The sequence below is a fragment of the Ictidomys tridecemlineatus genome, chromosome 2 (assembly GCF_052094955.1).
Source record: "Ictidomys tridecemlineatus isolate mIctTri1 chromosome 2, mIctTri1.hap1, whole genome shotgun sequence".
NCBI lineage: Eukaryota > Metazoa > Chordata > Mammalia > Rodentia > Sciuridae > Ictidomys > Ictidomys tridecemlineatus.
Window position 1 is genome coordinate 12,202,975 of NC_135478.1, and position 15,129 is coordinate 12,218,103.

General features: G+C 48.8%; 1 protein-coding gene across 1 annotated transcript in view; it reads right to left on the reverse strand.

The window, feature by feature from the left end:
- Positions 1-616: 616 nt before the first annotated feature.
- Notch3 (notch receptor 3) overlaps positions 617-15,129 on the reverse strand; it is a 35,890-nt gene continuing 21,377 nt past the window's right edge. Inside the window, exons 26-33 of the mRNA XM_021731430.3 lie at positions 13,581-13,735; positions 13,266-13,488; positions 12,015-12,099; positions 10,387-10,549; positions 9,054-9,358; positions 7,802-7,949; positions 3,423-3,520; positions 617-2,668 (exon numbers count right to left, since the gene is read on the reverse strand). Coding sequence (XP_021587105.3) covers positions 1,613-2,668; positions 3,423-3,520; positions 7,802-7,949; positions 9,054-9,358; positions 10,387-10,549; positions 12,015-12,099; positions 13,266-13,488; positions 13,581-13,735 — 2,233 coding nt within the window. The 3' untranslated portion in view covers positions 617-1,612. The remainder of the gene's footprint in view (positions 2,669-3,422; positions 3,521-7,801; positions 7,950-9,053; positions 9,359-10,386; positions 10,550-12,014; positions 12,100-13,265; positions 13,489-13,580; positions 13,736-15,129) is intronic.

Genomic DNA, 15,129 nt, shown 5'->3' on the forward strand with positions numbered 1-15,129 from the left:
ATCAGTAGCCATGGCACAAAGGCAGGGGATGTCGCTCAGTGGTAGAGCACTTGTCTGGCATGCCTGAGGCCCTAGGTTCCATTCCCAGCACCATGGGGGACAGGAGTATGAAATACCCACTGCCTCAAAATGCAAACCAGTACTTCTTAATCTACCCGAGACCTTAAAATACCACCAACTGACAGTTTTACTTAGCATCTCCACTATAGAAAGTTCTTGAATAGGGGCTGGAGTTGTGGCTCAGCGGTAGAGCGCTCGCCTAGCACGTGCAAGGCGCTGGGTTCCATCCTCAGCACCACATAAAAATAAAGAAAGAAAGGTATTGTGTCCAACTAAAATATTTAAAAAAAGAGACAAATATTTATATGTATATTTTTCTTTGTTTTTAAGGAAAAAAAAGTTCTTGAACTCGGACATCTGATTGGCTCAACTTAATTCTGGCAACCACCCCTGATCCAATCAGTGGAGTCACCTGCTAAAAGAGAAAGCATGAAAGCATGAGGGGCCAAGGAAACCAAATAGATTTAGCCCAAGATGGGAGCTCACCTTAGCCCTGGAAAGACGAGAGCCCAGCCACCACCACTCCCCACCTTACCTAGACACAGACCAATGACACTGAGTGTTAACTATTCCTTTATTAGGCGGTGAGGGAAGTGGGGCTGTACAATGCAGGGCTTGAATTCAGCTACAAAAGCCATATTACAAAAATAGCCTAAAAATACTTCTTATTCGGCCATGAGCCTGGGCCAGGGGAGTCTCAGGAGAAGGTGCCACTCAGGCAGCTCCTCTCTCCTGCTTGCAGTCCCATATTTATGGGAAGACAGGATAGAATGCACACATCTCCCCTGGCCCCGATTTTCCACCAGCTGCCCCCCCCACCCCCGTTCCCAAAGGGATATGGCCCAAACTCTGGGAGGGTGGGAGCCTGGAGGGGGGCTCAGGCCAGAAGGGCCCTTCCCCAGCAAGGCTACAGGACAAGTCTCATCTGGAATGCAGTGAAGTGAGGGAAGAGGGGTGGGGAGGAGGCTCCCAAGTCTCCCCTGACCCCTGGCCCCAGAGGGTGCGCCCAAGGGTGCCTACTTGGTACCTACCAGGGTCGTGTACTCAGTACACGGGATCCCAGTCATGCCTGTGTACTCGGTACACAGAATCCAGCTTGGCCGAATGGGCCCACAGACTCAGCCCCACAGGGGCACTGGGGGATTCGCAGGGGGGAGGGAGTGTCTCCATATATATACTTTGTAAAAAATAATAATAATAATAAGTTTGTTTAAATGAATTTGTTTCTATACAAAATGTAAAAAAAAAAAAAAAAAGGAAAAAATTATAATTCACTCATGTCAGAGTGTGAGAAAATGAGGAGGGAAGAGAAAACTGGGGGGCAGAGAGGGGGTAAGAGGAGGTCCCAGACTTGTTACAAGACTGAGCGGGTAGGAGGTCAGTCCCCACCCATTATAAATAAAGGAAAACTGAGGCCCTGGGCTGATGACCAGGGCGAGGCAGGACTGCGGGAGGCTGGTGGAGAGCAAGGAGAGAATGAATAAAACTAAAGTGGGGAGGAGTCAGGAGGGGATGCCCCCCAGCTCCCCCAGATCCAGGAACTGGGCGTGCTTCAGGCCAACACCTGCCTCTTAGGGGTGACTTCTGGCTGGGGCCCCAGCTGGGTCTGAGCCTGAGCAAGGGAGCTGGGGACAGTCAAGGGGTGTGGCTGGGCAGGCAGTGTCCCAGCAGCCGTGGCAGTGGTCCCCGAGGCAGTGGCAGGGCTGGGTGTGGAATCGGACCAGTCCGAGAGGGAGGGGGGAGAAGGGCTGGCCCAGTGCTCAGGGGACTCTGGGGATGGGGTCAGGTAGGGGTGTTCACTGGGGACACGCAGAAAGCGAGCCTTTGGGGGGCTACTGTGGGCCCCTGCTGCTGGGTATTCCTCGCCGTGTCCTGGGGCTGCCAGGTAGGGCGGGGGTCGCTCCTGGGGAGAGACGGGGGTCCCAGGGTTGAGCATTTGGGGTCCCGGTGCAAGGGGCAGCAGGAATGAGGGCCCAGGGGGGGCCGGTGGAGGCAGCCGGGCCCAGTCGAGGGGGACAGCCACAGGGTTCAGCAGACCCAGGCTGAGCACGCAGCCTCCAGGAGGCTGGCGCCCTAGGGGACCTGCCCGGCCTGTGCCACCGAGCTGTGCCAAGGACACTGCGGTGGCTGTGGCAGCTGCATAGGGACCCTCAAGGGGGAAGCCTCCAGGGGAAGCAGGAGGCCCACCAAAGGGCCGTGGGGAGTCCAACGAGTCCACCGGCGACAGCGTGACGGAGCTCTCGGCCAGGGGACCCGGGCAGGCCAGGGTCAGCTTCTTGCCCCTGCCCCGGGCCCCTTGCGGCCCCAGCCCTGCCTTCCCGGGGGGCCTCCTGCTCTTCTTGGCTCCAGATTGTGCTGCCTTGAGGCCTGGGAGGAAGGCCCCAGGCGGGCAGAGCAGGGGCCCTAAGCCATGGGGACCAGGGGGGCTGCGCGGCCCACTGGGCTGGTCCAGCAACCGCACGATGTCCTGGTGCAGTCGCTCCTGGGCCACATCCCGCGGCAGCCTGTCCAGGTGGTCTGTGATCTCCCGGTTCGCAAAGTGGTCCAGCAGCAGCTTGGCAGCCTCGAAGCTGCCCTCCCGGGCAGCCAGGAACAGCGGGGTCTCCTCCTGGGATGGGGGAGGGGCAGAACCCAGAGATGTCAAGGTCAAGGTCACTCTGGTCAACACCAGCAAGGTCTCCAGGCTCTGGGGAAGCCTGAGAACCAAGAGTTTGTGCACTGGAGCTTGTCCCCCCTGGACTGGAATCCCAGCTATGCAGAGGGAACCTGGGCAAGTTGTTTCCTTTGAACCCCATTCACCCAGCAGGTAACTCAGGTGAGACAGTCACCTGAGGCACAGAACTTAAAGGAGCACCAAAAATCTCAGTAATCAAAATAAATTATATTTTAATATAATTTTTTAAAGGTTAAAGGAAAAAAATAATAAATAAAATATGGAAATTTTAAATAAGCATAGAATCCACCACCCCTCCAAACCCATCTTTCCCATTTATAAAATGAGATCATATAAAACCCCCTTAGAAGGATTTTTAAGCAAAGATCCTAATAGTTACTTTTCACTGAGGTTCCACTAAGCACTTTGCAAACACACTAGCCCACTGAATCCTCAAGAGAAGTGATGAATGGGTATTGTTACTGCCCTACTTTACCCAGGTTAGGCAACTTGCCCAAGGTCACAGAGCAACTGTGACACACTTCTCTGATCCACTGTTGAAGCCTCTTGGCACCAAATCCTACCCCTGAAAACTGGCTTCAGGCAGGATGAATGCCCCCACCAGCTTTATCCCACCCTGCTCTCTGCCACCTGTGGGGGGCTATGCTGATGCTGCCCCCACTCCGGTGGGCTGAGGGCCTGGGCTCACCTTACTGTCCTGCATGTCCTTGTTGGCTCCATTTTTTAGAAGAGCCAAGGTGGCCTCCACGTTGTTCACAGCTGCAGCCCAGTGTAAGGCTGATTTCCCTGGAAGGGGAAAAGAAATCAGGGTCAAGGTAAGACTCATGTCCCAGGTCCTGAATCATACATAGGCAGGAAGTGTCTGGAATATGGCCCGGCAGGGGGTAGGAGGGTGAGAGGCTGCTGCAAGTGCCTGTATTTGGGTTCCAGTGTATGGAGAGCTTCATGACTCCTCTGACCCCAAGGGGTACACTGTGTGCACACACCCAATGGCTCTTCATGTATAAGAGCTGCTGTGTGGACCTAACTCGGTTGAACCTAGGGCTGTGCTGTCCAATGCAGACACGACTCGTCACATGTGGACTTTCACATTTAAACTAATGAAAATCCAATAAAGTAGGTGCTGAGACCATTTAATGAGAACTGTCTTTTCAACTATTGGTGCTCAAACAACTGGATCCTATCTATGCAAAGCTAAATCAAAATGAACCAGAGGTCTAAATGTAAGAGCTCGCACTATAAAACCTCTAGAAGAAAACATGGGAGTAAATCTTCACAGCCTTAAGCAAAGGATTCTGAGACATGACACCAAACACAAAAGCAACAATGAACAACAATCGATAAATTGTATATTTTATTTATGGTATACAATTTATCTACTGTTGTACTTCCAAGGACACCATCAAGAACAACATCAAGAAAATTAAAGGGCTGGGGATGTGGCTCAAGCAGTAGCGCGCTCGCCTGGCATGCGTGCGGCCTGGGTTCGATCCTCAGCACCACATACCAACGGGGATGTTGTGTCTGCCGAAAACTAAAAATAAATAAATAAATTTAAAAAAAAAGAAAATTAAAGAAGCTGGGCATAGTGGTGCATGTCTATAATCCCAGCAACCGGAGACGCTTAGTCAGGACAATCATAAGTTCTATGCCAGCCTCAGCAACTCAGCAAGACCCTAAGCAACTGAGCAAGACCCTGTCTCAAAATAGAAATTACAAGGGCTAAGGATGTCGCTCAGTGGTAAAGCACACCTGGGTTCAATCCTCAGGTACCATAATAATAATTATAATAGCAGCCAGGCAAGGTGGCACATGCCCATAATCCCAACAACTTGGGAGGATGATGCAGGAAGATTGCAAATTCATGCCAGCCTCAGCAACTTTGCAAGATTCAGTCTCAAAATATAAAATCAATAAAATAAAAAGGACTAGGGAAGTAGTTCATGGAGGGGTAAAGTGCCCCTGGGCTCAAAACATCAGTATCAAAAACATAAATAAATAAAAAGAAGCCAGGCATGGTGGCCCATGTCTATAATTCCCACCACTTGAGATTACAGACATGGGCTTTGGGAGGCTGAGTCAGGAGGATCAAAGTTCCAAGTTAGCCTCAGTGTTTAGTGAGACCTTGTTTCAGAATGAAAAAATAAAAAAGGGCTGGGGGTGTGGCTCAGTAGTAGAGTGCCCCTGGGCACCATATAATCCCTAGAACCAAGAAAAAGACAAACCCTGGAGCTCAGAGTATAGCTCAGTGGTTGAGAGCTTATCTAACATGCTTGATGTTCAATCCCCAGCACTGGGAAAAAAAAAAAAAAAGGATCTCACTAAAAAAAGGGGAGGGGCAGGCAAAGGATCTCCATAAACATTTCTCCAAAGGAGATATACAAATGGCGAATGAGCACATGAAAAGGTGCTCAACATCATCAGCCACCAGAGGGCTATCCATTATACTCCCTAGGAGGCTATAATCAGAAAGACAGAAAAAGCTGGGCAAGTGGCACATGCCTGGAGTCCCAGTTACTCAGGAGGCTGAGGCAGGAGGATTGCTGGAGCCTAGGAGTTTGAGGTCAGCCTGAGCAACACAGCAAGACTGTGTTTCAAAAGAGAAAAAGAAGAAAGAGGGGTTTAAAAAAAAAAAAAACAAGCATTGTCACAGATGTGGAGACACGAGGATCCTCATGCAACACTGGTAGAACTGCACAAGGAGGCAACTGCTGTGAAAAAGCAATCTGTTCCCATATGACCTAAAACTTCCACTCCTACCTATGTACCCAGGAGAAAGGAAGACATACTCTACACAAAAAAAACTTGTACTTGAATGTTCACAGAAGCATGATTCATAATGCCCAAAAGGTACAAAACCCAAATGCCCATCAATGGATAAATGGGTAAGTGGTCCAACCATAATATGGAATATTATTCAGCTATTAAAAACAAGGGCTGGAGAGGCTGGAGTTGTGGCTCAGTGGCATAGCACTCGCCTAGCATGTGGGAGGCCCTGGGTTCAATCCTCGGCACCACATAAAAATAAATAAATAAAATAAAGCTATTGTGTCCAACTACAACTAAAAAGATATTAAAAAAAAAAAAAAGGGCTAGGGATGTGGCTCAGGGGCAGAGTGCTTGCCAGGCACTAATGAGGTCTTAGGCTGAATTCTCAGTACCACAAAATTAATTAAAAAGAAAAAAAGGGGCTGGAGTTGTGGCTCCATGGTAGAGCACTTGCCTGGCATGTGTGAGGCCCTGAGTTCGATCCTCAGCACCACATATAAATAAATAAAAAAAATAAAAAAGATCCATTGACAACTAAAAAATATTAAATAAAGAAAGGAAAGTGAAGCATTGATACATGCTATTAGGTGGATGAACCTTGAAAACATAAAGTAAGAAGCCAGACACGAAGGGCCACATGGCATATGATTCCATTGATATGAAATGTCTAGAACAGGTGAATCCAGAGACAGAAAGTACACAATGGCTGCCTAGGGCTGCCTAGAGACATGAGGGATTGGCAAATGTTGCTTAAGGGGTAAGAGTTTCTTTTTCAGGTGATGAAAATATTCCAAATATTCATTGTGGCAATAATTGCACAACTCTGTGGTTATGCAAAAATACAATGATTTTTACAATCCCCAGTAGAGTAAAAAAAAAAAAAAGATAAATAAAAATAAAATCTTTGAGTATATCACACTTTTTTTTTTTTGCAGTTGCTAGGGATGGAGCCCTAGGCCTCCCACATGTTAGGCAGGCCCTCTACCACTGAGATAGGTCCCCAGACCAAAGTTTATATTTTTAAAGGGTAAATTATACAGTACATGAATTATTACTCAAAAACTGGACACCTGAATGTATGTGTGTGTGTGTATTTTAAAGCAAATAAAACAAAAAATTATAATATAAATATATATTATATATAAAACCAAAAAGTATTTTAAAAACTGGGTTGGGGCTGGGGCTCAGTGGTAGAACACTCGCCCAGCATGTGTGAGGCCCTGGGTTCAATCCTCAGCACCATATAAAGATAAATAAGTGAAAGTATTGTGTCCATTTATAACTAAAACTAAAATATTTTAATTTTTTTTAATTAAATGAATTAAAAGGACATTTAATTCTTCACTTGTTCTCGCTACATTTCAAGTAATCATTAGTCACCACACATGGCCAGTGGCTGCCATACTGGACAGTGCACACAGAGAACATTTCTTTCTACCACCTCAGAAAGTGCTATTGCCCGGTACTACTCTAGAGTTGTGGTTCCCCACCAAGCATAATTTTCTCCCTAGGAACATTTGGTTGTCACACATCAAAATGCTAATAGCAATTGGCATCTAAGGGGTCAAGTCCAGGGATGCTACTCAACACCCTGCAGTGCACAGGGCAGTCCCCCCACAACCAATAACTATCCCACCCCAAACTGCATGATGCTGAGGTCGAGAACATCTACTCTAAAGGAAGTGTGGGGGGGGCTGGGGATGTGGCTCAAGCGGTAGCGCGCTCGCCTAGCATGCGTGCGGCCCAGGTTCGATCCTCAGCAGCACCACATACCAACGAAGATATTGTGTCCGCCCAGAACTAAGAAAAAATAAATAAATGTTAAAATTCTCTCTCTCTCTCTCTCTCTCTCTCTGTCCCACCCTCTCTCACTCTCTCTTTAAAAAAATAAATAAATAAATAAAGGAAGTGTGGGAGTGTCTGAACGTGTCTCCAGCTGTGTGAAGCCCTCTGGCCCTGCAGACAGATGGCTGAATCAGCACAGATTGGTCTGAGCCAGCAAATGGGCTCTGGGGAGCCACCATCATTAAAAATTTGTTCAATGTACAACTTTGTTACAACTGTCCAGCAGGTAGAAGTAAAGTGAGTTTCCAACAAAGCAGCTGGAAGAGTCACACCCTTTTTTAAACCCCTGAGATGCCTTAAGGATCTTGCAAAAGTGTGTTAAGTCCTTGTGAGAGCCAGGTTATGTGTGCATGAGCTTTAGTGACATGGCTGCAAATTCACATCAATAGTCAGGGCCCAGGGGACATCCGCCCAGCCGCACCCATGGCTTCCTCAGCCAGCCTGCCAGCCCACCTAGCTCATCCACAGCATTGACATCGGCGTGGCTGGCGATGAGTTCTTCCACCATGCCCTCCACGGCCAGGCGGGCCGCCAGGATCAGTGCGGTGGAGCCGTCCGCCATGCGGGCATCCAGGTCTGTGGAGCGGTTCCGGATGAGAATCTGGAAAAGAGAAGATGCCGCAGGGAAGCCATAGCAGGAATGGAGGGCTCAGGAGCACCCCTAAGCCTGCACACCCCACTGTGGTCCCCAATCCCCATTCCTCTGGAACCAAGCTGCAGATGCCCCTTGATTTATAGTGCAGTTGTATCCTAATAAACCCATCAAATATTGAAAAGATACTAAACTGAAAACAAATGTAATACACCTATACTATCAAACATCAGGGCTACGCTTAGCCCACCTCTGAAAGTACTCAGAACACTTTCACAGTAGCCTCCAAATGGGCAACATCATCTAACAAAAAAGCCTATTTCATTTTATTTACTTTTCCCCAGGTACTGGGGATTGAACCCAGGGGTGCTCTACCACTGAGCTACTTCTCCAGCCCTTTTTATTTTGAGAGGGGGGGTCTCACTAAGTTGTCAAAGCTGGCCTTGAACTTGTGATCTTCCTGCCTCGGCCTCTAGAGTCACTGGGATTACAGGCATGTGACACCACATCTCATTGACAAAACCTATTTAGTAATTGCGTTGGGCTGGGATGTAGCTCAGTGAAGAGTGATTTCCTGGAGTGGGCAAGGCCCTAGGTTGGATCCCCAGCACTGCAAAGAGGAAAAAGAAGTGCTGAATATCTCATGTGATTAATTGAATACAGTACTGACAGTGACCAATAGAGCAGCTGTATAGATAACACATCTGTAACACCCTGAAGTGGAAAAAAAAAATCTTAATTCAGACACAATCTGCCCTTGCCAGACACTGTATTCAGGTAGATTCCCACTTTATCATTTTTCTGTGATGCTGGGGTTGGAACCCAGGGCCTCTCTCATGCAGGGCAAGCATGTTACCACTGAGCTACAGCCTTATTCCCATTTTTTTTTTTTTTTTTTTTGAGATAGGGTCTGATGAAGTTGCCTCAAACTTGTGATCCTCCTGCCTCGGCCTCCTGAGTAGCTGAAATAACAGGCATGAGCCATAGCACCCAGCTTCCATTTTCCAAATTAAAAAAAAAAAAAACAAGCTCTGAAAGAACGAACCAAGCTCAAACCCATTTCAGCTGATGCCAACCCCATCTCTAATGTCCAAAAAGGTGGACCTGTCTCACCTGGAAGACACCCTGGGCGTCGGCAGTGACTGCTGTGTGCAAAGGGGTGCGACCCGAGTGGTCCTGCGCATTAGTGTCTGCCCCAGCATCCAACAGCCGCTTGGCCGCGTCTGCCCGGGCATAGCGGGCAGCCAGGTGCAGAGCGGTCTCGCCTGTGCGGTCAGTCCTAGCCCCAAGCTGGGCCCCTTGGCAGATCAGGTCTGAGATGATGCTGGCTGATGTGTCGTCGGCCTCATCCTCCTCAGTTGGCATTGGCTCCAGGGCCCCCCCACAGAAGGAGGCCAGCATGAGCGGGGTGAAACCATCTGTGGGGACCAGAGTATGTCACAAAGACACAGGTTTTTCCAGGAGATAATGCCAATGGCACTGTATTAGGAGCAAACAGGACACATTGGAGGACAAGAAAGTGGCAAATCCTGCCATCTGCACACCTACCCCCAGGATGAGGACTCATGGGCACATGATTGATCACAGAAGGGCTCCTAGGGAGTCGGGGATATAGGACAAGGGACAGAGGAGGTCCAGCAAGCACAAGATCAGGCAAATTCCAGAAGGGTTTCCAGTCTGATCCCACAGGAGGACTCTAAAGTTAGCTGTACCCCAGAGTTGTAATCTAGTTCAAGATAAAGGAGCCTTCCATACTCCTGCATCCACCAATTAAGAGCCACCCCCAAGGACAAAAAATTCCCAGCCCCCGTAGCATGGGGGACTTCAAGAGAGCAACAGGTATAGGCCATTTGGAGTAAAAACAAAATAAAGCTGGAAAAGGAATACTCTGAAATGTGGCAAAGATTGATCCAAGAGGATCTGGACAACAAGATCTGCTACACCCTACATGAGCTTTTGCAGTTTCCCTTAAGAAATCATTTGCACCCCATTCTCCAGTCTCAAACCCTAGTAGAGGCCAATCTCCTTCCCTGGCTCAACAACAGGCAAATGGACCAGCCAATCTGCATATTCCAGCCCCCTGGCCACACCTATTGGCTCAAAGATGAACATGTGACCACAGTCCACCCAATCAGAAGGCATTCTGAGACTTTTGTTGGAGAACTAGCAAAGAAAGGTTTTGTAAAGCAGGAGCTAAGGCATGGAGAGTGGAATACTGAGTCCAGGATCCAATGGGCCCACTACTTCTAGTTACATGGCAATAAATGTCTTGATTTACTTAAGTTACTCTGAGTTGGGCTTTTATTATGTACAAACCAAGAATCTCAATTCACACACACACACACACACACACACACAGAAGCCCAGACATTCCCCAGATCACAGACCAAGATGTAACCTCTCCAATGTAGGACAGGTGAAAGGCCTCCTCTGGGAGGTGGCTGACCTGGGCCACGCACGTTGACATCCATGCCATCAGCATCTGCATCTCCCTGTGGTGGTGTCAGTGCCATGGCTGGTGCCACACGGATGTCAGCAGCAACCAGGTGGTGTTGGGTCCACTGGCGACAATCCACAGGCTCCTCAGCCCCCATACCAGGCTCTTCTACCTGGAGGAACAGGGACCGGGTTCTCAGACCTCACCCTTTGGAGGTGAGGAGAGACACTACCAGGAATGGGGCTGGGCATTCCCACATTTAGTGATGGAGATGTATGCACACTGGAAAACCATTAATATCCTCTTCTCTTACAGACAAGGAAATAAGGATGCCCTGGAGCTCAGGGAGCTAATGAGAGGAAGAAATGGAATTTCAATCCAGGATGGAAGAAGGGAGAGGCTGGAAAGCCAAAGTGGGTATTACATACCTGCCAGCACCCCAACACAAACACAATGAAAACGAAATTAAGAGAGCAACCCACTGACAATAGCAATGAGAACTAAATATTTAGAATTAAATTGAAAAAGAGAAGCACAAAACTTATACTTTGGAAACTACAAACCCTAGGTTAAAAAAACAAAAAAACATAGGAGGATCAGCATTAACCCTTCAAGAATTATCTGGGGAAGGAGTAAATGGGTGGTGACTGTCCACAAACCAGAAAGAGATTCCTCACCAGGAACCAACCCTGATAGCCTCCAAAACTGTGAGAAAGTAAATTTCTGTTATTGAAGCCACCAGTCTATGACATAATGTTATGGCGGGCTGCTATGGTCTGGATATGGTTTAAGTTATCCAAAGGCTCATGTGCTGGAAGCTTGGTCCTCAATGCAGTGATATTTAGTGGTGACAGAACCTTTAAAAGGAGGAGTCTCAGAGGAGATAACTGCATTACTGGGAGCTCTGCCCTTGAAAGGGATTAATGTAGTTTCTCAAGGGACCCAGTCAGTTCCTTTGAATGGGAACTGAGTTATAAAAAGAGTCAGTTTTGCCCTTGAATTTCTCTCTGGCTTCCTGTCTCACCACATGATCTTTCCTGCATGAACTCCTGATACCATAATGCCATCTACCATGAGATTCTCATGAGAGACCAAACCCACAGAGTGGCCCAAATCTTTGACTTTTTTAGCTTCCAAAACTGTGAGCCAAATAAACCTCTTTTTTTTTTTTTTTTAATACATTATCCAGCTCTGGACTGAATAGAAAATGGACAAGGACACAGTCTGAGCTAATATAAAGCCCACGAGAAGGCTCCAGAAGATGAAATAAAGCTCAGGACCAGGTGGATACACATTCACGTTGGGGATGCCGGACAAGGTTAGAACCAACAGACAGAAACGGACTTGCTTTTTTGAGATGACCCCACGATGGCCTGGGAGCAGGAACCTGGTTGAGGAGGGGCAGGATGGAGGCATGCCTCCTTCTACCTAGAGAACCTTGTGGGCCCCATGACCAATCTCTTCTTCCTCCAAGAGCACAGAGCCACACCAAGGAGAAAATGGGGTCACAAAACTACGGCTATTCTCTGGAGCTGGGGAGGGAGTGAGGGAGAGTAGAGACGCCCCTGTGCTCTCCCACTAATGATTGGGATCCCCATCCCAGACCCAGGGGCAAGGGGCAGGGAAAGGGACAGCACCTTCAGTCGCTTGGCTTCTGGGCACTCTGTGTCCATCCAGTCTGTGGCCACCTCCCCCATCAGACTCTCACTCTTGGCCATGTTCCTGTAGGACCAATGGGAAGAAGAGAACGTAAGAAAGAACACTGGAGACATCTGGCCTGAGAGGAGGATTTGCAGAATGGTCAGAGCAGATGTCATAGAAGCAAGGTCAGGGGTCTGGAGTTGGGATTGGGGCACTAAGTCAATAGGTGCAGGGGGAGGGCCAAGATACAGATTTCAATGAGGGAAGGAAGGAGGGAGGGAAAGTCAAGGTTGCAAGGGGTAGGGTCAGGGATCATGCTGGCTGGCAGCCAGAGTTGTAAATAGACATCAGGGAAGAGACAGGAGTGGGGTCAGGGGTCAGAGCAGTAGGTTAGGGGACAGATGAGGGCCACAGGCATACCACAGGGGTTACACAAGAAGGTGTCAGAGGTCATGGAGATGGAGTTACCCTCATATGGAGTCGGGTAGGCAGCCAGGATTGAAAAGGTTGTGGTGAAGGGTCAGGAGTCATGGAGTCACAGGAAATGTTACACCCCGAATGGGGTCTGGGGTCTTGAGAGACAGATCAAGTTACAGGTGAGGTCCAAGGTTAAGATTGAAATGAAGGATCATGAGAAGGGCTGGGGATGTAGCTCAAGCGGTAGCGCGCTCGCCTGGCATGCGTGCGGCCCGGGTTCGGGCACCACAGACAAAGATATTGTGTCCACCGAGAACTAAAAAATAAATATTAAAAAATTCTCTCTCTCTCTCTCTCTCACTCTTTCTTAAAAAAAAAAAAAAGGATCATGAGAAATAAACATGAGTTGGGTGGAAAGGGGGTCAGAGGTGAGGTCAAAGGTAAGGGTAGGTTGGAGCAAGGGTTGGTTGTGGGAATCATAGAGAATAAGGATGGGGAGTCGAGGAGGGGCTGGGATACAGACAAGGGTCATAGAGTCAGGCAGTCACATAGGAATGAACCAGGGGGAATTTTGAGAAACTGGTTTAGGGTGTTGTCCAGGAAGGATATGAATCAGGGAAATGATGATATAGGAATTAAAATCAGAGGTCAGGAATCTGGGGTGATCCCCAGGAATCATGGAGTCAGCAGTCAAGAGACTGAACACGGGAGTACCAGACGGAGTCTAAGGTAAGGTGAAGATGGGGTCAGAGGTCAGAGTCAGACCAAGGTGGAGTGCAGGGCTCACAGAGTCCCCACAGGCAGAGGCAAGGAGAAGACAGGGTCCTTACTTCATGCCCAGTGCATCTTGTCCCACAGGCTCACGCCGCCCCTTGTGGCCAGCTGCTACATCCTTATGTAGTGCAAAGCCCTCCGGGAACCAGAGGGTGCTGTGCTCACGCTTGCGCCGGGCTACCATGACGCCCAGGACGAGAATGACCAGGAGGAAGACAGCGCCCGCAGCCAGCAGTGGCAGCAGCGGGACACTTGGCTCAGGAAGCTCCATAGGCTCCCCTGCAAGAAAGAACCAGGAGAAGCCAGTGCCACCACGCCCTGGGGCTGCAGCCACCCGCCAGGGCCTCATGGCTCTCCCCGCCTAGCCTCACCTCGCACATCCCGCAGTGGGTACGGGAAGTCCAGACGCTCCACAGCTGACAAGGCCCCCAGGTAGTCAGCTGCGCTCTGGGCATCAGGGAAGCAGTGGTCATTCTCAGGCGACTGCAGGCAGAGCCGATTGTCAATCTCCAGCATCACTACAGAGCTGTGGGGCCAGAGCCGAGGGATCCAAGGGCTCAGAGGTTGCCTAATGCATCTCAGACACCAAGCCCCATCCTCCTTCCCCACACCAGCCTCACAAGAGTCATCTCCACCTGCCTTCCAACCCCACTGCACCCCGAAAACAAGTCTTGCCGTGTCCACCAGTGTTCTCAGAGCCAAGAGTCCAATAGACAAATGTTTTTATGTCAATATCGCGGCAACTTCCTCACCCACCCTAGTGGTGAGGTGAGGTTCTGAGCATAGGTTCTGCTTTTCATTTGCAGTACTGGAGACTGAATCAGGGTCTAAGATGTGCTAGGCAAGCGCTCCGTCACTGAGCTCAGCCCCAGTGCTTCTCCTTCTCTTTCTGAAGCTAATTTCTCTCACCCAATCCATAGGTCTGGATCCCCGTTCACAGCTCTGTTTCCTTCTCTCCCTACTTCACTGATCCCTTCCCAGTTTCAATGATTCTCAACATCCTACTGTCTTTCTTATTTCTATCTTCTGCCTCCTGGGGGTCTCCCCGCCACACCTCCAGTCCCTTCAGACTCTACAAGCCCAGAGTAGCCCCTGTTTTTCACCACATGTCCTATCACTCCGTCATTTCAGCAGAGGAAAGGCACATCAGACCCCTCCTCCATTTCCTCTGCTTCCAGCTGCATCCAATCAGAGCCTGCCCCTGTCCCCATCCTGATATCTCTTTTCTGTGTCTGGGACCCATCCTTCTCAAGCTCCTTCACCATACTTATCAAACACCATGTCCCTTTCTGTTCCCTCTACCAGGTCACCAACAGGATACTTTTACATTTTTCTACATTTCTCATTTCTTAAAAAAAAAAAAAAAAAAAAAAAGCCTACACATGGCCCTTAAACACTCTGCTAAACCACCTGTATCTCCAGAAGTAAGTAGCACTACACCCAAGGTGTAAGTCTGCAACCTCCCCTTAAGGGACACTTGCTCATATCTGGAGGTGTTTTTTCATTGTCACAGCTAGGGGGCAGTGTTACTGTCATCTAAGGAGTAAAAGCCAGGGATGCTTTAAGTATCTAAGTATCCCACCATGCACAGAACAGACCTCCACAGCAAAGAATGATCTGGCAGTAAATGTCAATGAAGAAGAGGTTGAAAAGCCTGTGGGAGCCAGATATGGCAGTGCACACCTGTCATCCCAGCTACTCAGGAGGCTGAGGCAGAAGGATCACAAGGGTCTGGACAACTTAGCCAGACCCTGTCTCAAAATAAAATAAAAAGGGTTGGGGATGTAGCTCAGTGGTGGAGTGCTTGCCTAGCATGCAAAGCTCTTGATTCAATCCTCAGTATCTAAAGAATAAAATAAAAAAGAAAGAAAGGAAGGAAGGAAGGAAGGAAGGAAGGAAGGAAGGAAGGAAGGAAGGAAG